General features: G+C 35.8%; 2 protein-coding genes across 2 annotated transcripts; one reads left to right on the top strand and one right to left on the bottom strand.

The window, feature by feature from the left end:
• The first annotated feature begins 1579 nt into the window (after nt 1-1579).
• On the top strand, nt 1580-8910 carry LOC132645050 (ABC transporter C family member 14-like). Its single transcript, XM_060361799.1, has 11 exons — nt 1580-1887; nt 2006-4122; nt 4275-4595; nt 4850-4936; nt 5425-6051; nt 6131-6295; nt 6741-7035; nt 7299-7513; nt 7719-8024; nt 8125-8428; nt 8576-8910. Exons 1-11 carry the CDS (start codon nt 1878-1880, stop codon nt 8674-8676), a joined length of 4548 nt encoding a protein of 1515 aa, XP_060217782.1. The 5' UTR covers nt 1580-1877; the 3' UTR covers nt 8677-8910.
• Nucleotides 8911-13887: 4977 nt separating this feature from the next.
• Nucleotides 13888-19566, bottom strand: LOC132645049 (serine/arginine-rich SC35-like splicing factor SCL28). The gene is made up of 7 exons (XM_060361798.1): nt 19337-19566; nt 18020-18097; nt 17199-17363; nt 17012-17079; nt 16755-16797; nt 14661-14954; nt 13888-14219 (listed from the first exon to the last, which is right to left on the bottom strand). Exons 1-7 carry the CDS (start codon nt 19459-19461, stop codon nt 14210-14212), a joined length of 783 nt encoding a protein of 260 aa, XP_060217781.1. The 5' UTR covers nt 19462-19566; the 3' UTR covers nt 13888-14209.
• Between the last annotated feature and the right edge of the window lie 3941 nt (nt 19567-23507).

Genomic DNA, 23507 nt, shown 5'->3' with positions numbered 1-23507 from the left:
TACCTTGAAATCCATTATATTCCATGTAAAAATTGGTATGATGAAAAATATTTTTCAGTTAACAACACAACATCACAACGCTGGTATAACTAAAGGAAAAGCATGTGAATCTTTGATATAAACTTACTAAGACGCTATAGTTCAGCTATTTAATTATTATAACCATAAAGTTGATCTGTTATATATGTATCCAATCATCTAGATGATCAAGATACTATTGTAGAATACTTTTCCCAAGCCCGCCAGATACTTTTCCCAAGACATCAGAAGGTGATAATTATATAAAAGAATAAACCATTAATGAGGTCTGTTGGAAAGAAAGAAAAAAACCATTAATGAGGTCAATAATGAGATGAGCCCATGAAGGTCAATAATTAGGAGACGTTGTCCAGTTGCTAGGAAGGAGCAAATCCACAAATGGACATTTATGGCGTGTAATACTAAGGAAAATGTTTTGCACGAAAATGCAATATAAATGGTTTTCTTAATTAGGTTTACGTAAGTAAGCGAAAAATATTATCTCAAAAGTACTATTTCATTTAATATTTGGACAAACACCATAGAGATACGTAGGGTAGGGGCTAAGAGTAGAGGATGGTAAAGATGTTACTTATGAAACTTGTTTTCCTACTTTATTTTTTTCATTTTTAAGAAACTTATTTTTCTAGAGAAAAATATTTTTTTAAAATTTTAATCAACCAAACATGAAAAGATTGAGAAAACTTCATGTAGAGTGTCTTTGGTCACGGAGGAAAGAAAATGTTTTTCTAGAACAACAAATCCTTAAAAATGAAGAAAAGTGGCTTCCCTATTGTTAAAAGGGGGGAAACAAGTTCAACAAATTGCATTTAAAATTGTCTCCTCCCACCTCTTCAATACACTTCACCCACTAGTCCCCATCCCAAACACCCCCATACCTTACGCCCAACTCAAACTCTCATAGTGTTTGTCAGGATTATACACGACCACTCTTGGGATAGTATTTTTTACTTACCAAATACTCTCTCTGTCTCAATTCATGTGATACATTTTTTTTATATCCCAAAAGAATGATATATTTATATATTTTTGAAATAATTTAATATAAAACTTTCTCTTTTATCCTTAATGAAATGATTAACAGTCACATAAATATCTATGACCTTGTTTTAGATCATAAGTTTCAAAAGTCTTCCTTACTTTCTTAAATTTCGTGTCTAGCCAAACTCTATCACATAAATTGGGATAAGAAAATCACTTATTTTCCAAAAAAAAAAAAATACTCCATTTTTCACGAAAATATTTTCTTTCCTATCAAACCACTCTTAAAACGAAGAGACACTCTCTCCAATTTCATGGAAAGTCTCTCTCACGACTATAATAGCATTGGACGCACATTTTGATCTTCAACCACTCGAATATTTTAACGTGCTAACTAGCTAGGTTGGCTAAAAACATTGCTTGCTACTGTTCCAGATGATCTCATGTTTGTCTTAAAGTACAACATTTTCGTTGTCTCTACTTGCCAACATCCTATATAAACTTTTTCTTCTGTCACAGTTCAGATGTCTGTTTGATTCCCTTATTATAAAAAATAAAATAATGCAGTCAGAAACCATCCATTTTATTGATATGATAATCTCTTTCCAATGCACTTAAATATACTACTTCATCGTTTACTACGACTTAAATCTGACTTACTTACTTTGTGTGTTTCAAATTGTTGTCTCTTACAGTCTTGCTCCGTTTCTAGCAAAAAAGATACTATTTCTCAATCAAACTCTCTAAAGTCAAAACTTGGTGATGCAATAAGAAGTACTTTTACTTGCTAGTACTTGTTAATACGACCAGATAATTTTATCATGAAGATGCCAAATCGACAATAAATTATAAATTTCATGAACATGGGTAATTTGTCTCTGCATGCAAGTTGCTGTTTGAATGAGAATAAGTAATCTTGGTTCAGTTGCATAGTGGGTGTGTGTTTTCTTGGTTTTCTTGACTTGTTTGTTTCTTCCTTTTACAGGTCCAATCATGTCAGCTGATTCATGGCTCACATCTCTTGATTGTTCAGTTTCTTCCATCCAATCCTCAGATAATCCTTCTTTTGTCTTAGTAGCAATAAGATGGCTCAAATTCATTTGCCTTTCACCGTGTCCTCAGAGGATTGTGTTATCATCAGTTGACCTGCTTTTCTTGTTGATCCTACTAATACTATCAGTTAAAAAGCTAAGTTCAAGATTTCTAAAGAATGGAAGTTCCACCTCTTCCCTTAATCAACCTCTCCTAGGAGATGAAAGGCCTCAATTTAGGATCACCTTTTGGTTCTATGGATCTTTAGTTGTGACAGCTCTTTTAGCCATAACTTATAGTGTTCTTTGCATATTAGCCTTCTTCAGTCAGGGTGTTCAATCAAGATGGGAAATGGCAGAGGCTTTTTCCAGACTAATTCATGCTGTAACTTATCTTGCCATTTTTGTTCTAATTGTACACCAGAAGAAATTTGCTGCTGTTTCGCATCCCATAACACTTCGAGTCTACTGGGCGATGAGCTACGTTATCGTGCTACTCTTTGCGATTACTGCAACTATTCGTCTATTCTTTACTGGATACAACGTGGATGTGAGTATGAGAATGGATGATATAGTTGTCTTGGTTAGCTTTCCTTTGTATTTGTATCTTCTTATTGTTGCCATAAGAGGATCAACAGGAATTTGTAGTACTGGCCAACATGAAGTTGCTGGAAACTCTAGGCTAGATACGGATGAGCTGATTCTGATGGATCCTAATGTGAGTGGATATGGCACAGCTTCACTATTCTCCAGAGCAGTTTGGAATTGGATGAATCCATTGCTTAGTAAAGGATACCAATCCCCTTTAAAGTTGGATGAAGTGCCTTCGCTCCCGCCTGATTTTCGAGCTGAAAGAATGGCGGAGTTTTTCAAAAAGAATTGGCCTAAGTCAGGTGAAAATGTGAAGTATCCTGTACTAATGACACTAATCCAATGTTTCTGGAAAGACGTAGTTATAATTAGTTCCCTTGCAATAGTGCAGTTGTCTGTTATGTATGTCGGTCCAGTTCTAATCCAAAGTTTCATCAGTTTTGCTTCTGGGGATAGAACAAACCCCTATGAGGGCTATTATCTAGTCTTGATTCTGTTTGTTTCAAAAGTAACTGAAGCTCTTAGTTCACATCACTTTAATTTCCAATCTGGGATACTCGGTATGAAGATTCGGTCATCCCTTATCACTACTTTGTACAAGAAAGGGCTCAGATTAACTTGTTCCTCCAGACAGACTCATGGTGTAGGACAAATAGTGAATTACATGGCTGTTGATTCCCAACAGCTTTCTGACATGATGATACAGCTGCATTCATTATGGATGATGCCATTACAAGTTGGAGCTTCATTACTCCTCTTGTACTATTACATGGGTGTTTCTGTGTTGGCTGCATTTGTTTTAATCATTGGAGTTGTGATACTTACAGTGTCAATGACACGGAAGAACAATCAGTTCCAATTCCAATTGATGATGAAGCGTGATTTAAGGATGAAGGCTATAAATGAACTGTTAGGCAACATGCGTGTCATCAAGTTTCAGGCATGGGAAGAACACTTCAAAGAAAAAATTCAATCCTTACGTAATGAGGAATTCAGCTGGCTTAGCAAGTTCATGCACGTGCTTTCTTGGAACTTGTCAGTCCTGTTGAGTTTGCCACCGGTCTTAGCAGCTCTTACATTTGGAGCTGCAATCATTTGCAAAGTCCCTCTAGATGCTGGCACAGTATTCACAGCAACAACAGTTCTCAGAATTATACGGGATCCTATAAGAAACTTCCCGCAGTCCCTTATGTCACTTTCACAAGCCATGGTATCACTAGGTAGGTTAGACGGATATCTGACAAGCAGTGAATTGGATCATACAGTTGGCGAAAGAGAAGAAGGTTATAGTGGTAGGATTGCTGTGGAGGTTAAAGATGGGATTTTTTCATGGGAGGATGATGGTGATCAAATTGTTCTGAAAGACATAAATATTGAAATTCGAAAGGGGGAACTTGCAGCAATTGTTGGAATGGTTGGGTCAGGGAAGTCTACTTTACTAGCATCAATTCTTGGTGAACTTCATAAGTTATCGGGAGAGGTATAATCGCTTTTTCTCTTCAGTTTTGTTTAATACATCAATTTCTTCACTGTAAACTTTCTTTATATGTCTCCATCTATTCAAAGAAATCCCAGCTCTGAATTGTTACTTCTAGACTATTGCAGTTTCTTACACTTGTCCTTCCATTACAGGTCAGAGTCTGTGGAAGTACTGCTTATGTTGCCCAAACCTCATGGATACAGAATGCTAGTATCCAAGAAAACATCTTGTTTGGTTCACCAATGAACAGTAAAAGATACAAAGATGTACTACAGGTTTGTTCCTTGGAGAAAGACTTGAAAATTCTGCAACATGGAGACCAAACTGAGATAGGAGAACGAGGAATCAACCTCAGCGGAGGTCAGAAGCAGAGGATACAACTTGCAAGAGCAGTATATCAGGACTGCGACATCTATCTTCTTGATGATATATTTAGCGCTGTTGATGCTCAAACTGGATCAGAAATATTTAAGGTCACTCTGTGTGATATATCACTTCTTCTAAGAAACTCTATTATGTTTTTCTTTCCTCTTTTCCTTTATCCTCTTTCATTTTGGCTACAAGAATCTTCTCGTGCTACAGTTTGAGGAGGGTATAGTCATTTATCCGAGAAAAAAAATAGGAAAATAGTTGTAGCAGCAAGAAGTTGTTTCTCTTACATTATTACTCCAGTAAAATATTTGAATAAGGAAAAGTATGGTACCATAACCGATATAAGTCTTTGCAGGAATGTGTAAGGGGTGCTTTGAAGGATAAGACTGTGGTTCTTGTCACTCACCAAGTTGACTTCCTGCACAATGCAGATCATATATTGGTAAGCACCACATCTACTTACTTTGTGTAGCAACTCGATCAAGTATATCGAAGGCTTTAGTATTCCCTGTATATAGTAAGAGAATGAAGAACAAATTAGTGAATGATTTGAAAATCTTCCCAATTATTTGTAATTACCTTGAGGACAAATTATTGTTACAATCAAAAGATTTCTATATTTCATAATGCAGATCTTATATTGGTAAGCACCACATTGACTTACCTAGCAACTTGATCGAGTATATCGATGACATCAGACGTGCATCTCTAAATATTTATACTATGTAAGAATATATTAAAGCAGTTTATCGAAGACAAACTTATTATTACTACAAATGAATGATTTCTACTATTCATATGCATCTTTTACGCACGCACAAAAAAAAAAGAGATAAATATAACATTTCTATTTTTATGAAAAAGAAGTTACGCAAAGAATTCAGAAATGTCACTGAAAAGTTCCAACCCCATTAATTGCTATATTGACAGGTCATGAGAGATGGTAAGATTGTGCAGTCTGGGAAATATGAAGAGCTTCTAGAATTGGGATCAGATTTTGGTGATCTTGTTGCTGCACATGGGAACTCCATGGAGCTTGTGGAAAATAGTACTGGTGCTTCTGGTGAGAATCTCCCACAAACACCTCATCAACTAACCCCAAAGTCGCCCCAGAAATCTCAAGACGAAGCCAATGGTGAAAGCGGTTCTATAGACCAACAACCAAAGGGTAGTTCCAAGCTTATCGATGATGAGGAAAGAGAGACTGGTCATATAAATTTTGATGTCTACAAGCAGTACTGCACTGAGGCTTTTGGATGGTGGGGAGTAGCAGCTGTAGTAATCATTTCTATATTTTGGCAAGGGTCCACTATGTTGAGTGACTATTGGCTCGCATATGAGACTTCAACGGACCATATATTCAATCCTTCTCTGTTTATAGATGTTTACTCATCCATAGCTGGCATTTGTTGCATTTTTGTAGTTGCCAGATCTTTTCTTGTCACATTTTTGGGTCTCAAAACAGCTCAATGTTTCTTCGATCAAATTCTTGATAGCATACTGCACGCTCCAATGTCTTTCTTTGACACTACTCCGTCAGGAAGAATATTAAGTCGAGTGAGTGCTGCTCCAAATTCTGATTTATGATATTGTAGTATCTTCCTTCACTGATCTAATGGATGATTTTGGCTTTCAGGCATCAACTGATCAGTCATATGTTGATTTTATGATTCCACAGTTTCTAAGTATAGCGCTTATGATGTACTTTACAGTAGCTGGCATGCTGTTCATAACATGCCAGAGTGCTTGGCCAACTATCTTCCTCATAATCCCCCTAGTTTGGCTTAACATCTGGTACCGGGTAAGAGAACTTCTGACTGTATTTGTCTCTATTACTGTTCGATCATTCCATCTTCTCAACCTCTGCAGTGAGAGTTCGTCTGATCTCTATTTTTTCAGTTCTTCACCATTCATTTTATACTTAGCAAAATTTTTGCAGAGTTTGCAGTCATTGTCTTAGCTAGTTTCTTTTAACTGCAACCAGGATATGTCGCATCACCGATAGGGCTATAGCATTATATGTTTATGCTAGATATAGTTGGAAAATCTATGATGTACCTGAAGGCCTAGCAGACATCAAATTCTGATTTCCAGGTGGTGTAACACATAAAACATTTTTGTGAAATCAAATAGTTCTTCATTTAAACAATTACAAAGTCATACAGATCTAATTGCAGGTGAGGCAGTTGTTTCCTGCTATTGCATACGTATTTACTTTCCTTTCCCTTTTTTCATCTGGCATACAGAGATACTACATTGCATCCTCTCGCGAATTAACCAGACTTAGTTCAATCACCAAAGCTCCAATCCTCCATCATTTCTCTGAAACCATATCAGGCATCATGACTGTACGCTGCTTCAGGAAGGAAGATAAGTTCTTTCAAGGAAATGTTGAGAGAGTCAATGCTAATCTGCGGATGGATTTCCACAGCAATGCATCAAATGAGTGGATTGGTTTTCGCCTAGAATTTCTTGGTAGTATTTTGATCTGCATTGCCACCATTTTCATGGTCTTGCTGCCAAGCTTTGTTATCCCACCAGGTGAAATTCTTATTTCAAGGTGACATATGGTTATCCTGTATAGTTTTTGTTTTCTTTCATTAATGATGAAATAAATATGGGCAGAGTTTTAACTTGTAAACGTTATGTTAATCTGTCCATGTTGTGCTGGTAATGACATGAACCTGTTTCAGCAAGGAAATTACAGTTTGACTAAAAGTTTAAGATAAACTGTGGAGAATTTATAGTGCTTTGACCTAAATTTCATTTTTGCTAATTGATTAGTTCATTTGATCTGTAATTAGAGTACGTTGGCTTGGCACTGTCCTATGCACTGCCTCTAAATGGTGCCCTCTTTTGGATGGTATCCTTGAGCTGTATGGTTGAGAACAAAATGGTTTCAGTTGAAAGGATAAAACAGTTCACAAGAATACCATCAGAAGCTTCATGGAGGATAGTAAATTGTCTTCCATCTTCAGATTGGCCCTATCGTGGTGACATTGAGATCAAGAACTTGAAGGTAATACTAGAATAACCATCTAAGCTTATGAGTTCATTTATCACTTTTCTAGCTTCTTTTTCTTGTCACAAAATCGAATCTTTTTAGATTGCATATAACCTTAATTAGTTTATATGACATTATTGCGGACAATTTATCACCTTCGTGGCGTCTCTCCAGTATCTAAATGCTTTCAAAACAAAATAACACGTGTATCTTTGTGCAGTTTCGATACAGGTCTAATACACCGCTTGTTCTGAAAGGAATCTCTCTTAGAATCAATGGAGGAGAAAAGATTGGCGTTGTTGGCCGAACTGGAAGTGGGAAGTCCACTCTGATACAAGTTTTCTTTAGGCTGGTGGAACCTTCAGCTGGAACCATCATAATTGATGGTGTTGACATTTGCAAGCTAGGACTTCATGATCTTAGATCACGCTTCGGTATCATTCCTCAGGAACCAGTTCTATTTCAAGGGACGGTTAGAAGCAATATTGATCCGCTAGAACAGTATTCAGATGATGAAATCTGGAAGGTATGGATACCATTTCCATATAATCATATCATCTCATCTAGAAATTTAAGTTATATGCAATCTCATAAGGCTCTTCTTTAACTTTCTTTTGTATCTGTAGAGTCTTGAACGCTGCCAATTAAAAGATGTGGTAGCAGCAAAGCCTGAGAAACTTGATTCCTCAGTGGTAGATAGTGGAGACAATTGGAGTGTTGGACAAAGGCAACTCCTTTGCTTAGGGAGAGTCATGCTCAAGAATAGTAAAATTCTGTTCATGGATGAAGCAACTGCTTCTGTTGATTCTCAAACTGATGCTGTCATCCAGAGGATTATCCGCGAGGACTTTGCAGCCTGCACTATTATCACCATTGCTCACAGAATACCAACTGTGATAGACTGTGACAGCGTTCTCGTTATAGATGACGGTAAGTTTTTAAAGGACTGAATATAGTTTAATGAATAGATTATTGATTGATTGATTTGACACTGCTACACAACCTATCAGATTTCACAGTCACAAGCAAAGTGATCCTGCCATTTTCAAGATTTTGCTGATGTTGTGGTTTTGACAGGATGGGCAAAGGAATTTGACAGACCAGCTACTTTGCTTGAAAGCCCATCATTGTTTGCATCATTGGTTCAAGAGTATTCCAACAGATCAACTGGTTTATGAGCAGAGTACCTAAGTTTGGAAATCAGCAAAATGTGACCTGATTTTTCCTTTGTCTTTCTCTTTGTCCAAATCCCCTTGTCGGAATTGCTGTTGTCATTTCCAACTTTTGTAGTCAAATTGCTTTTAGATGAATATTCATGTAACATGATATTTATCTCAACAAATGTGTGATTTGATACTTCCTACATCCCAATAAGAATGACACTGCTACTACTTCAAAGCGAAAGCGACTACAACAACAACTACGCCTCAATCCCAAACAAGTTGGGAGGCTATCATTTCAAAAAATCTTGACATTTTTTAACTATAATATTTACTGTTTAATGTACTTTTTGATGCAGTATAAACATGTAAATCTTATTCTTAAAAGTCCAATAAATTGATGTGTGATGCACTTTGAACACCACCATTCCTTTAGTCCGAGATAGAACTCTTTCTAAATTTCAGATTGATTGTATTTCACGAAAGGAAAGAAACACACCTTAAGTCCAATGCTCCTAATGTGTACCTTAATAGAAATGGTTCTTAGCGTATACAAAAAATTGAAAGGTTTTGGTCATGAACATGAATGTGAAAAGTTCAGTTACGCTAACCTGACATGGCTTTGGTAGCCTTTGAACCTTTCTCTGCAGTAACTAGAATTGCAGGAGATCCTACAATGCAGCCATATATTCAAAGCCTCGAACTATACTTGGTGTTTTATTTAGATTTCATTAAACTATACTTGGTCCTAATAATCTCTGTACTTGGTTTTTCTATCGTTGTTAACTCCTCAAACAATAATTGCCCATAATTACCCCTGTACTTGGTTTTCTATAATCTTTATCCCCTCATAAAGAAAATGGAAAAAGAAGGGAAAATTAGTAATTGTGTTTTAATGGAGGAATAGAGAAGATAAATAGAAGGAGATAAGGAAATAATCGTTGGAATGACTAAATATAAAAGTAAATGGTAATATAGTATGTTAGATTTTCTATTGGTATGTTGTGGTTATTATTTTACACTCTCACGCGTCAAAGCATTTAATATCACTTTGGATTATAGAAAAACCAAATGCGGAGGTAAATAGGACCAAATACTATTGAGGGGGTAACAATTATTAAAAAAAAAAAAGTCAAATACAGGAGGTAATTAGGATCAAGTAAAGTTAAAGGCTTTTTGTATAAAACATGCCAAGTTTAGGGGGTCTTAGGTATACTCAGAGGCGGACCCACATGGAAGGATGGGAGTGCACGTGCACTCGTTAGCTTCGGAAAAAATTATGTATATATATGTGTATATATCTTGAGAAATTAGTATATATTTAATTGTGCACTCTATCAAACATAAGTGTCTTTGGAGCACGTTGGTTGCAACTACGGCTTTCCTTACATGTCACCAAGGATCGAACCCGAATGTCACTTTTATTTATTTTTTTGAGTCTATTTTACGAAAACAATAAGCATTAAATGAGCTAGCCCAGATTCGAACCTGCACGGTTATCACATGTTGCACAGCCTTAGCCATTGCTCTTTCATTTGCTTCACTATGTAAAATTTTATTTATTACTAAAAAATCATATTTGACCTATATACTTGTTTTTTGCTACTGCTATGCTAATAGTGAGCGGTCTGACACGGTATTATCCCTCAATCGTCATTAAAAAATTTGTTGGTGTTTATGTTAAGATAATGGTGCCCCCTCTGTCTTAAAATTCTGGGTCCGCCTCTGGGTATATTGCCTTAGTTTTAAGGTTTAGGACCAATGGTGCCCCCGCTATCTTAAAATTTTGGATCCGTCTCTGATATACTGCCTTAGTTTTAAGGTTTAGGACCAAACCTATCAACTTTTTCTATACATTAAAGACCAAAATAGTTGAAACCCTATACATTAAGACTATTTTGATCATTTTCTCTGCATTTTGTATCCACTGTTGTGAAATTAAATTCAGGGATTTGAAATTATTTAAGAAAAGAGATTGAATTGAAAGTTTGGTAAGGTGTATGGGATAGTAGGTGGAGATACTAATGGAGTTAATAACAAATAGAAACTAAAAGTAATACTTTGAGTTCCTTGATAATGCTTTAGTGTTAGAAAATGCTTCTACATATTGTGAGTAGCTGCACCAGTGTCATGTCTCTGTCAAAGCCAAATTTAACGATAACTTTTTTTTTTCCTTCTTTATTTATGGTTTCGATCTAATTGACATTTTAAACAACGATTTCCTCTTTTAACTTAAAAAAAAAAAGATCAAGTGTGAAGCTAATTGTCAACTAAATATAATACTTTTCTTATCAAAGAAAAAAACCTACCCCAAATTGAGTCTTCCTACTAATTAGAACAAAACAACTAGTTGCTCTATTAAGCAGTTAGATCCAAGTTACCTCGATAATTTTAAATTTTATTTGCATCATCAGTATACTTTAACACGTAAACTAGAGAGCAAAACTCCGACAAGTGAGGGATGGCTCAGTGGTTAAGCACCTCCACCCACGACCGGTAGGTCCTGGGTTCGAGTCACACTGGAGGGAAAGTGTGAAAACACTATAAATTCTCCTAAAATGGGAGGGGAAAAAAAAAAAAAAAAAAAAAAAAAAAACTCCGCCATTTCCCTCGAATCTTGTATAAAGGGGTTTGAGGTGTGTGCGTGTTTGTTGGGGCGTGGGGGTGGGGGGGATTCTTAACATAAATACAGGATCTCGATCGAAATTACTGAGCTTTAACGAACCAATAACTTACCTTTTGCATCCACTCTGCAAGTGTAACGTTCTTGTAATTTGTATTTTTTTTTCTTGTTAGTTTCTTTACACCACTGTTCATTACAATCTCACAAGTTTTGCAACTTACTTTCTTAGATCAGTTCTTACTACTAAGATTTTAACAGCTTTCGTCCTGTATTTTGCTGCCTTACATCATAATTTACTACAGGGTATATGTTTGCGCTGCTTGTTATTCCTGAATTTTTACATGTTATCTTACTTTTTTCTCTCATTTACCAAGTCACACCGTATTAAATTGAGTTTAATTGATATGCATCTTTAGTGTTAAACAAATTTTATAAATTAGATTATTGTTTTACTTGAAGCAGGTAATATATCTTATTTTTCAAATTTCAAGTCACGACTTTAAGATAGCTTACTTATAGATATCTTTTAGATAACTTAATGATGTTTACTAAAGAGCCGTTTGGAAAGGGTTTGAAACCACGATTTGAAATCATGTTTGAACATGCAATTTGGATATCTTAAGTTGTATCTTCTCTTATAAACATAAAAACCCCACAACTTGTGAAAACTATCAAAACATTCTCAATTCTTATATAATTTTACCAAATGAGCAAGTCATAGTTCATAACAAAATTAATACCCTAATAAAAGGCCTTTCTGAAAAATATAACATCAATTGATCAAACTTTAGTTCAATAAAAACGAAAATTTAACATGAATAGTAACGAGGTTGGTAGACATAAAATAAAGGTTGGTAGACATAAATAAAGGTTGGTGGATGTTAATTAGGTTGGTAAATGATTGGTAGGAGTAATTGTTAAAAATATCTACCAACTTATGGGTCTCTTTTTACAAAATATAAACTTATGGGTCAAATTTTATATTTAAAATTTTTGAAACCATGGTTTGAAACCCCAAATCATGCCTTTTTGGATGATTTGGGGTTTGAAACCATGAGATGAAATGCAAGTCCAAACGCTAGTTTCATCTCATGATTTCAAACCATGGTTTCAAACCGCATGTCCAAACGCCCACTAAAAACTCTATGGAAAAGGGTCAAATATACCCCTCTACTTTAGTTTATTGGTTAAATATACCCTCTGTTAGCCAAAGTAGTCGAATATACCCCTCTGTTAGCCAAAGTACACAAATATGCCCCTGAATGGATGAAAAATCTCAAATCAGCCCAAATTACCCGTTTAACAAAAATTACCCATGCCCCATCACCTAGACTCGACCCGACCCACAAAATAACAACAACAACAACAACAACAACAACAACAACAACAACAATAATAATAATAATAATAATAATAATAATAATAATAATAAACATTTGAAGCAAAAATAAGAAAATAAAATATCAAATACTTTTGAAAATATTTTAATTACTAAATCTTGTACTAATATATGCTGTTATAATATTTTTGAGATCACCATTTCTTTTTCTCTCATTTGCAAAACCCATTTTGAGAACCCAATAATATGAATCAATTCAGATTTGGTATTATAATTTATTCATTTTTCTAAGTTATCTTTTTCATCATATTTTTTGGGTGTCTGCTATTTTTTTGTCCCAATTAACCAGTTTTTTCAAATCATAATGTTGATGCAGAAATTATCCAAATGGTGAGATTAGAAAGAAAATGGGGTTTGTGATGACAAGATTAATATCTACCGTGGGAGTTATTGCATCCTTTGGTGCTGGAATATGCTGTAACAAAGGACCATCCACTAACCAGATTTGGTCGCATAGAGGGGTATATTAGGATGGGGGGAAATAATTTTGTGGGTTGGATCGAGTCTAAGTGATGGGCATGGATAATTTTTGTTAAATGAGTAATTTGAGATGATTTGAAATTTTCCATCCATTCAAGAGTATATTTGTAGACTTTGGCTAACAGAGGGGTATATTCGACTACTTTGACTAACGGAAGATATATTTGACCAATAAACTAAAATAGAGGGGGTATATTTGACCCTTTTCCCGAAACTCTATTAAGTTACATATCCACAACGTTACCTAATGAAGTAAAACTCCTTGTGACATTTAAGCCTTCGCTCCTTTATTGGTGTTTGAACTACCAAAATTGTCTTTCCAACTCATTTTAATAAAACAATTAGTTACCCTAACACATTCTTACAAGTTATGGGATTAAACTGAATTATAATGACAGTTGCAAATTACATATTTTATAGTATCACTATACTTCGACCAATTATAACAAATTACTATAAAAAAAATAAAAAAAATCAGCTAATCAATGCACACCATAAAAAGTTACATACCCGCAAAAATAACGTAATAGCACAGAACTCCATCAAAACGTAAGCCTTGCATCTCTTACTGGGGCTTGATTAATTAAGAACTTCCACCTGTAAATAACGTTCAATATTTCAGTCGTCAAGACTGAAAGGTGCAGGATGTTTAACACCGTTGAAATTCAAATCTTGTCACCATTTGTCATCTCAGACATAGCAGAGATGGAGGACATGGCTCATACTATCACCAGAACACGGGGATAGTTACATAAGGAAAGAGAACGAGGAACAACGTAGCTACAAGTCCATTGTAACTTTAAATTTAGAGAACTAGCAGGACAGAAACAGAAAATAACCATTGTTGACCCACGACTACGCTATATTACAGAAGCCCATCAGTTAAGAGTGACATTACAAAAAGAAACAAAACACAAACATAACAGACGTAATTATAGGTTGTAATCTGTCATAGTTTGCATGTGTCCAGTCTAGACCATGATATAGCATATGCTTTTCCCAAGAACTCCAAAAAAGATCAGCAGATGGTGATGACAACGAGCAAACCATCAACGAGGGCTGCAAAGGGAAGGAGCAATTTAGTCAAATAAGGGGAAAAAGAGCAATTTAGTCAAATTATATAAGGGGAAGCATATTTGCAGAAGGAAATCGGTCAAAATACAATTCAAAAGCTTTCACCCTGGTCAGTGGTCACCTACTACTATCGTGACCAGCAACGATATGCAACTCCCAATCAAATCTAAGGGAACATAAATGGATCAAGAAACTAAATGTCAAGTCAAGGCAATAGCTCAAACACCAAAAGGGTGCTGATACGGCTGCTGCATCATGGTGTTTCCACAATGGTCCTTCAGATCCACAAAAAGGATAGCTGTATGTGCACGTACATGAAGGAACAAATGCATATTGAGTACCAAAATATCAAAAGGACATGGCTTCAATCTACACGGCATAGCTATTTCTATTCAATGTTTCACAAAAGCGGATATCTTCACAAACCTGTCGGACCTAGAGCGTGATCTTGCTGAGCTGTCTGCATTTCTTCCAGGACTCTCAAGTCTGCTTGGGGAAAAGTCCACATCATGAGCAATCTGACTATTATCTCTTGGACTCCTGCTGAACCTACCCTTTTTCTGATTGTGTGGAGAATTTGACCTGGACATTGGTCTCGATTGCCTTGAAGATCTTCCTTTCAGCCTAGAATTTCTTCCATCCCTTGGAGAAATAGACCGAGACTTTGACCTGGATCTCCTTGGAGAGTAGTAATCATCATGCTTCTCATGATCCCTGTCCCTGTGAACCATAGTGTAATTAAGCCATTTAATAGTAAGTGCGATGTAGTTTTTGCAATAGCTCTCGCTGTTGAAAACAGTACAAACAAGTAAAAAAGGCTGGCTCTGGTTATCAAATGACTGCTATACCGCCAATTCACAATTTCACAAACTACTCGTATAATAAAACTGGCATTTAACAAAATCACGAAAGGTAGATTCCTTCAATATCTGATCTACTAAACCACAACCGTTACCTGTATCCTTATTTCATAGTCTGGGGAAAAACTACAGTTTGATCCAGACACTGTTTAAGCACACTAAATGGTACAGTTCTTCAGCATCTGATCACTTCAAAGCTCTCCTGCCCCAACTTTCAAAATCTTGAGATATCTTTCCTTGGGCATTTTCACCAAATGTCAATCAGTAAAAGCTTCGAAAATCTTTGCCTCATTGAAGATGATTTCTTTTGCCAACTATAAGTGCTAAATTATCTTCCTAACTGGACATCTTGCAACATTAAGAAATTAAACATGAATTTTAAGATAAGCAAATGAAGGTCTTTGTGATTGTAATATGTCCACACCACTTCAATTGGTTCTCCGCAGTACAGTAGAAGGCTCATCCTTAATAGAAAAAATCCACAAAAGGAAAATCACATGAACTTTGACGATGGTGATTTGAAACTTCCGGAGATACATCACATTTCATGAGCAAGTGTCTTTGACTTTATGGTCCCTTTTCTCAATTGTCTTTATTAGTCCAGAATTCTTTAAGTCTCTTTCTCAATTTAGCATCTGCATTAATAAAGCCACCAGCAGATGTCATTCAAAATTCTAAAGGATAGATGAATTATGCCTGCAAGACATTTCACGTAATCTCAAGATAATAGTGTATCTCAAAGGAGTATTTAACAAAATTAGAAAGCCAAAGTCTAAAGAGCCTAACAAGCTTCCAACTCAAGGGACTGAGAAAGCCTCAGCATTCCAGGACACGAGATAGCAGATAAATAACTTGAGAAAAGATCAATTCCTAAAATTCAAGTGGATAGAGTGATGCTACCACCACTTTAGCAGATAAAAATATCCAACTTTACTATCTTAAGTTCCTACCACCTAATAGAAAAAACCAAGCATAAAATAATCAGATACCAACTCCATAGCTTTTTGGAAATGGTACAAAACTGGGTAAGATCCACCGAAGTGTGTAGCCTTAACCGGATGTGTCTGGTAACAGGTAAAGCCTGAGGGTTGTTCCATCCCTGTCAGTAGAGATACCAACTCAGGAGAGATGCCTTGTATCAACCATCTCTCCTTTATACAAACACCCAACTTAGGAGCTTTTTATGCAAAAAGAAAGTTCAAATGTATAAAAGCAATTACCATTACAAAATAACAGCAAGAAAAAGAGATAAATAGCAACCAATTACAGAGCATCTTAATGATACAAGGCAAACAACTGCAACTTACCAAAAAAAAAAAAGTTTGACTAAGGACATGCACTGTAATACTGCACAGAATGCAAGCAGATCAATGCGCAAAGTCTCTCCTTAGTCTTTAGAGCAATATTTATCTCTAAATGTAGGAAAGACTAATTTTGTCTTGATAGTTGAACTTATGCAAGACTAATTTTGTCTTGATAGTTGAACTTATGCACAGCAGGCAACAAAGCTGTTGCTAATATGACTACAGGCTTCACTTTTTTTTATTCCAACGGATGTACTTTCTAGATTTTGTACCATTAGAATCAGTAGCAGTCCTTGCTTTTAAGACAAACAAACAATACAAGAACACAAGCAAAACTTCTGTTATGAAACACAGACCTTGAGTCACGTCTTCTTGCTGGGGAAGCCGAACGCGAGTAAGCTGCCACAGAAAATTCTAACCATTACTCTTAAAAGAAGACAACACAAATACTCTCGACTCTAACAGCACCAAGTGTCGTCTTCCATTTTTTTTCCTTCTTTGTTTTTGGTTTAACGAGGGGGGGCTCAATGTAATATCATATAAAAAAGCATCAGAAGTTAAATATTGTTAAGAACTAAACAATTATTTTAAAGTGAGTTGAAAGCCAACTGACAGTGATATCTGCGACTTGGGAACCTTGGTGGACTGTGTCTCCTGTTGCTGCCTCGAGCGCTAGGTCCACTAGTTAAACAGGAAAAGTAGTAGTCTTAGATTCACTGATGTAGGTGAATAATACTTTAGCTGGAAAAGAGAGTGATAATCAACATGGTTGCAACTTGAAGCAAACATATATGTTGCACCTTGTGCGTAAAACCCTGCGCATTTCTTGAGGGGTCTTCCGATTCTCCTCCGCAAAAACAATCCTAATTTCACGTCCACCCATAACTGTACAGTTCAAGTGAGCTTTTGCTTCAGCTGCATCTTCGGCATAACGGAACTTCACAAAGCCAAATCCTCGTGGTTCCCTACATATTATATAAGATTAGAAAATATTTAGGAAAAATAAATAGATATAATATCATAGTGAGCGCAAGTTGCTCGGGCCTAAATCGGCCAAAGGAGGGGGGTTACAATACGCTGACTGTTAACGTAAACTTGTCAACTTTATGAAAGTGAGGGAAAGCTGCTTGAGATGTTTTGGCTATATATCATCAGGCAGCAAGTGTGAAACCGTGATGGTTTAAGATGTTAAAAGAGAACGATGTAGACCTAAATAACATGAAATGAAATTGTCTCGAAAAGTTTACATTCTAGAGCACACAAAAAGAGAAAATTACAAATAGATGATGCTAACTTGTTGAGGTTAAGGCGTAAACTTGTTAATAAGCTCATTTAGTCAAATATTAGTCTTTTTAGTCGTGGTGGGAGATCAGTATGTAGATAGAAAATATAAAGAACCTTCAGTTATTCAATATTAGAATGAAACGTCTACATGAAGCGAAAAGGATAGTAGGATAGTTTAAATTCATACTGCCAACACTAACTAGCTTGGTATCGAGGCCTAGTTGTGTTGTTATTGATCACAGTGATATTAACAAATAGCGGGACAAACGGAAACAGACCCATTGATTGCTAAATATAATACAAAATGAGAATCCATATAATCAAGGCAAAGTCATACCCAGTATTGTAATTCTTGGGCAGATAAACATCTTTTAAGGGACCAAAACGTTCAAAGGAGACCCTAATATCTTCCGGCCTGCAGAACAAGTACAAAATGATTAACTTTGTCTACAAGTGTAGCAACATCTGCTTAGAGAGAGAGCGAGAGAGAGAGCGTGAGAGTGACAGAGCAAGCAGTTTACGAAATAGAAATGAGTACTCTACCCGAACATCCCAACCTGTAGAAAGATGGGGTGCGTCCTCTTTTATTAACCCACATTAACTGATAAGCAGAAACTACTGCACAAATTATGCAATTTTGTTTCTGTTTTCTTACTATGTTATTTCAAAAGGTTCTATAGACATCTGAAATATAAGTAACTTTATAGGCCATGTGTAGGGGTGGCAAAATGGTTAAAATTTTACGGTTATCCGCCCGACCAAACCCATTTTAAATGGGTTGGATATCTGATCATTTCAAAGTGGGTCAAATATGGATCAACCCATATTATCCTTCATAGAATATGGATAACCCATGGGTATCTATCTTGTTATTTTTCAAGAGTTTTTGCTTTCTGGGAGTCTTTATTTTTCTTAATTTTTTTTAAATTTTTAATTTTATTAATTTTATCATTTTTTTAAATATTTTTAATTTTTTAATTTTATTTTTGTTATTTTTTTGAGAATGTAAACTTATTTTGGCTTTTAGCTTCTGTTCTCAACTGACTATCCTTGAAACCATAGATAACATGGATATCCATATTATCCGTCAGATAACCCATTTTTCATCCGTGTAAAACATGGGCGGGTCGGGTAATTGATCCATTTTGGTTTGACCCATATTCGACACGACCCACCCGTTTGCCACCCCTAGCCATGTGTATCAATGTCTGGAGATAAGATAGCTTATTCCATAACATCACAATTCAACAACTTCTCTGTCCGAGGTAAGACATAATAATGTTCATCTCTAATGAAGAAGACTACCTTAGCTTCTGCCAGTGTTAAGGAGGAACTGGAATGTGTTGGAACATGTAAGAAACTTGTTGCTAGCATAAAATACAGGAAAAAAAAATATAATAAAAAGCTATATAGAACAGAGAACTCGAATAAGCGTTTACATAATCTTCTTTTGTCTGAAGCTTAATCAATCAACAGTTAATTATCTTTTGCAAATTCAAGTAAAAAAGATGAACTTATACAACTCATCGATCTGGTCTGAAAACCATGAGAACAAGAAAATAAAAAGTAATATACAATCTCCCTAATAAGCGCATTATTAAATTGAGACAAAGGCATGTTAAAAAAGATAGTATTTGAATGACAAGAGTGATACCTTGCGCTAAGACAGATGTTACGAACGAGAAGGCCAGTAGGTTGTCCTGGAGAATGACGGTCACGGCGGCGGTCACGTCTAACGGTGGGGCTGTAACTTCTGCTACGGCTTCGATACCTTCCCATTACCCTCTCTACAACCCTGTCCCTATGTTTGATTTGATTGAAAACCCTATCCCTAATTTTGGAGATACTACTAATAACTTCTCTGCTCCGATTGGAAGGTGGGTTATTGACGTGGAAAGACCCGAAATAATCCTTTTATCTATGGGCTTCACATGCAAAACGATCCCCTATTTTATTTTATTTTATTTTATTTTTTCATGTAAAGGTCGTTCGGTAGCTAGTTAGGAAGGCAGAGTTATTTATATATTAAATTTTGTATAAATAATATTTTCTTCGTTTTAATTGAAGTGTTTTTAGTTTGAGTGGTCAAGAATAAAAAAAGACTTTTGAATGTTATAATCTTAAATTAAAGACCTGTATAATGTATTAAAATGTCTTTGAATCTTGTGGTTTTAGACTTGACATGTAGGATGTTTGAATTGTCAACTTACTAAATATAAAAAAAGGCGATTTGGGACAAACCTAAAGGAAAATAAAGCACTTAAATTGAGACGGTGGGAGTACCATGTTTGGTAAGTAGTTAGGAGGTAAGTGAGGCGTTTTATTTAGATTACTTAGGCTAGCATTATTTTTTATCAACTATATTAAAAATAACATGCATTGCATATTTTGAACAGTACTGAATAGGATGTATAAGTATAAGAACAGTATTGGTATTGTTAATGTCATGGTATATTATGTATAAGAATAAAAGGTGTATAAGTAAGGGGTCGTTTGGTTTAAGGACTCATTAGTCCCGGGATTATAATCCCGGGACTAATTTATCCCATCTATTGGGATTATTTTATACCATCTATTGGGATTATTTTATTTTAAAAGATGGTATAAAATAATCTCAGTATAAGTGGGTTAAGAAGATATAAGCTGGGTTATCCCAGCACTAATTTTTATACCATGTTTGGTACAAGGTATAAATTTATCCCAGCACTAATTTATACCTTATACCAAACATGATATAAAAATTAGTGCTGGCATAACTCAGCTTATACCTTAAACCAAACGACCCCTAATAGTACTAGTATTAGTTGTACTAGGTTTAAATTTGCAACCAGACATTTGCAACACCTCGTACCTTCTAACTAAGCCTTATTCATGATTCAGAGACTTAGAGACCAAGATGGGGAGTGTTGGGATTGAAAATTTGCCTCAGATCGGTAAATTGACGTCTTACGTCATTTGTACGGGTCATACATTCATGTGCGGGCCGTACTTTGAGAACGTACCTCGCAAGGGAAGAATTTGAGATTTTTGGAATTTGACATTCCAGGCACGGTCAAGTTATACGGGTCGTACTTGTCACCGTACATTATTGTACAGGACATACTTCCAGCTCGTACCTCACTGGGTCTAAATCATGGTTATTGGAATTTGACATTCCAGGTACGGCCACATTGCGCGAGCCATACATTATTGTACGGGCCTTAAATGGTGTCCATACAAATCCCGACGCAACAAATAGTATAAATATGCGGGTTCAGTTTTTAATCCCATTTTTCATACTCTCAAGCCCTAGTACAAAGGTTCTCTCCAATCATCAATCCAATACACCAGGTAAGCCTATTACAAGCCTTTCAAGTGAATTCTAACATATATCCATGAATGATAAGTAGAAATTCACTGTTCACTGTTCCTAAATCTAGGATTTTCAAGAAAACTCATCACAAGGATTCAAGATTAAAGCTTTTGGATTTCTTCTCGAGTTCAGACCTTTTCCACAAGTTTTGGAGCGATTAAAGCATGCAAGGTTTCTATTCACGTGTGGGAACATCATGTTAGTATTAATAATTCATTATTGTGTTCTTAATATTCCATTTTTGGTTATTGGGAATCCGTCTATAATCCATGAACACCCATGCTTTGCATTCAATGAGTTCTTAAATGCAAAATATGAATTATTATGCTTATTTTCATGAAATTCTACATGCTTTTATGTTTTCATACAAGTTATACTATATATCTATATTCATGTTATATTACACTTATAAATCATGTTTGCAGTCATGTTTATGTAATTCATGAGCTTCTATGCCAATCATATCCATGTTCATGTTTTGGGAGTTACACGGATTACCGAAAAGGTTTAATACCTGAAAGTACGTATGCCAGTGTAGGATAAGGATCGTTCGGCCCGGTTAGGACAATTCCTTCATGTTACCTATTGTTGGTTATTGGATCCATTCATGTCATGTTTATGTCTTGTACCCCGGCAAAGTACAAAATGGCTTAGCTGATCGGGCAGAGGTCAGACACGACATGCTCACGTGGTGGTTACATGTCGGTTACACTAAGACTCTCATATATATATATATATATATATATATTTATGTCAGATGATGCTCATGTACTTACAATTATAGTTCTTATTATTTCATGTGTCATGTTTATTTCATTCGGTTGTTTTACATACCAGTACAATTCAAATGTACTGATGTCCCATTTTATTGCCCAAGGGCCAAATATCTCTTTAAGGAAAATCGTTCTCACACCTCAGTCTTCTTTGTTTTAGTTTTATTCTTATAGTTTTCTAACATATATGTCACACTCCAAACCTGATAGGGCATGATGGTCACCCGACCCTTACTTAGGGCCGAGCGAACCCGCTGGTTCTCGTTATACTCATAATCTCACAGGACTCTTAAGTCATGAAACGAAACGCATAATGGAAGCTTTTCGAACACATTCTTTTCGTCTTTCTCGAATCAAATAAAATCTGTAATCATATGAATCTGTAAAGTAATGCATAATGATACATCGACTTAAATAGCCGCTTACAAGACCGACATGCTATATACGTGACTCTGTCTGCAAAGTCTCTAACATAAATCAATATACAGTAACATAGATACTCTGACTCGGCAACACTCCGGAAAGAAATAGAGCTCGCCAATCCAGCTGGAACATCTTCTAGCAATATCCTCTACTCATCTGTATACACCTGCGTGGCATGAAACGCAGCGCCCACAAGAAGGGGCATCAGTACGAATAATGTACTGAGTATGTAAGGCATGAGTAACAACATAACATAGATATGAAAAGTAACAAGGAATAAGAGAGATAACTTGTACATCTGAATGCCTCGTAAGGCGGATGTCATGCATGCTTAGCCTTTAAAAAAAAAACATTTCTATACATATACATAGTACCATGCCCGGCCATTAAGGCTCGGTGTCATATATATATATAGTATCATGTCCGGCCATTAAGGCTCGGTGTTATCATCATTAGCCTGCGTCCAGGCCTCCCGCGTCCGGGGTAATATCATAACACGTCCACTGCAGTGGTGTGCACATCTACGTGCCATGCCCGGCCGACTATAGCGCGACGCGGTGTGAGAAAATACATACATATATATAAAGCATGCATGAGAGCCAAGTAAAAGCTATAAATACATCAGAGTGATGTAAGGTCGGTAACCTCCGATTGTGTTATGGAATAATCATCGTCGCTTTGTCTCACCTTGAAGGAACAATTATTATAAGGTCAGACTGTCAATGAAGAATAGCATTAAGAGAAAACATAGAATAAGATCATAAATCTCATAAGGCATCAATTTATATACTTTTGGAATCTTAAAAAAAATAGTCATCATCCATGAATAAAATTGAGACATCAAGAAATAGTTCAACATTCTTATATCGTCATTGAAATCATAAACTTGGAACCTTTACACATGAAATCATTCTCATCATAGTCATCATAGAAATATTCTCACTCTTGACATCATCGTCGTCATTGTAAAACATATCCATCGTTGTTGTCATAAAAGCTTACAGAGTCATAAACCTCTGGTTTAGGAAATACGAACATTTTGGAAACATTCATGAATTATTAGGAAAGGGGTTATGCCTTGTAATCATGAACATCTAACTTTTAGAAATACGGAGGCTATGAAAACATTTATGGAATTATAATCATAGGAATCATGCCTTTGAAAGAAAGGGACGAGCCTAACATACCTGGAAGATAATTTCTCGGCTTCCAACTTTCTTCATGTCTTGCAATTCACTTAAGATTATTCGTCGCCTCGTAATCTACATATATAACCA

The sequence above is a fragment of the Lycium barbarum genome, chromosome 6 (genome assembly GCF_019175385.1).
Source record: "Lycium barbarum isolate Lr01 chromosome 6, ASM1917538v2, whole genome shotgun sequence".
Lineage (NCBI taxonomy): Eukaryota > Viridiplantae > Streptophyta > Magnoliopsida > Solanales > Solanaceae > Lycium > Lycium barbarum.
This window is presented reverse-complemented; position numbering and strand designations above follow the sequence as displayed.

What these genes read in the sequence shown, in the direction of transcription:
- LOC132645049 (XM_060361798.1), bottom strand. Translation starts at nt 19,461, where the DNA reads ATGGGAAGGTATCGAAGCCGTAGCAGAAGTTACAGCCCCACCGTTAGA. An exon ending in CCCAAGAATTACAATACTGG is followed by an intron (nt 17,364 to 18,019) that starts GTATGACTTTGC and finishes TATAATATGTAG; the next exon opens with GGAACCACGAGGATTTGGCT. An exon ending in GCAAGAAGACGTGACTCAAG is followed by an intron (nt 14,955 to 16,754) that starts GTCTGTGTTTCA and finishes TATGGTTCACAG; the next exon opens with GGACAGGGATCATGAGAAGC.
- LOC132645050 (XM_060361799.1), top strand. An exon ending in TTCATAAGTTATCGGGAGAG is followed by an intron (nt 4,123 to 4,274) that starts GTATAATCGCTT and finishes CTTCCATTACAG; the next exon opens with GTCAGAGTCTGTGGAAGTAC. An exon ending in GGCTTAACATCTGGTACCGG is followed by an intron (nt 6,296 to 6,740) that starts GTAAGAGAACTT and finishes TCTGGCATACAG; the next exon opens with AGATACTACATTGCATCCTC.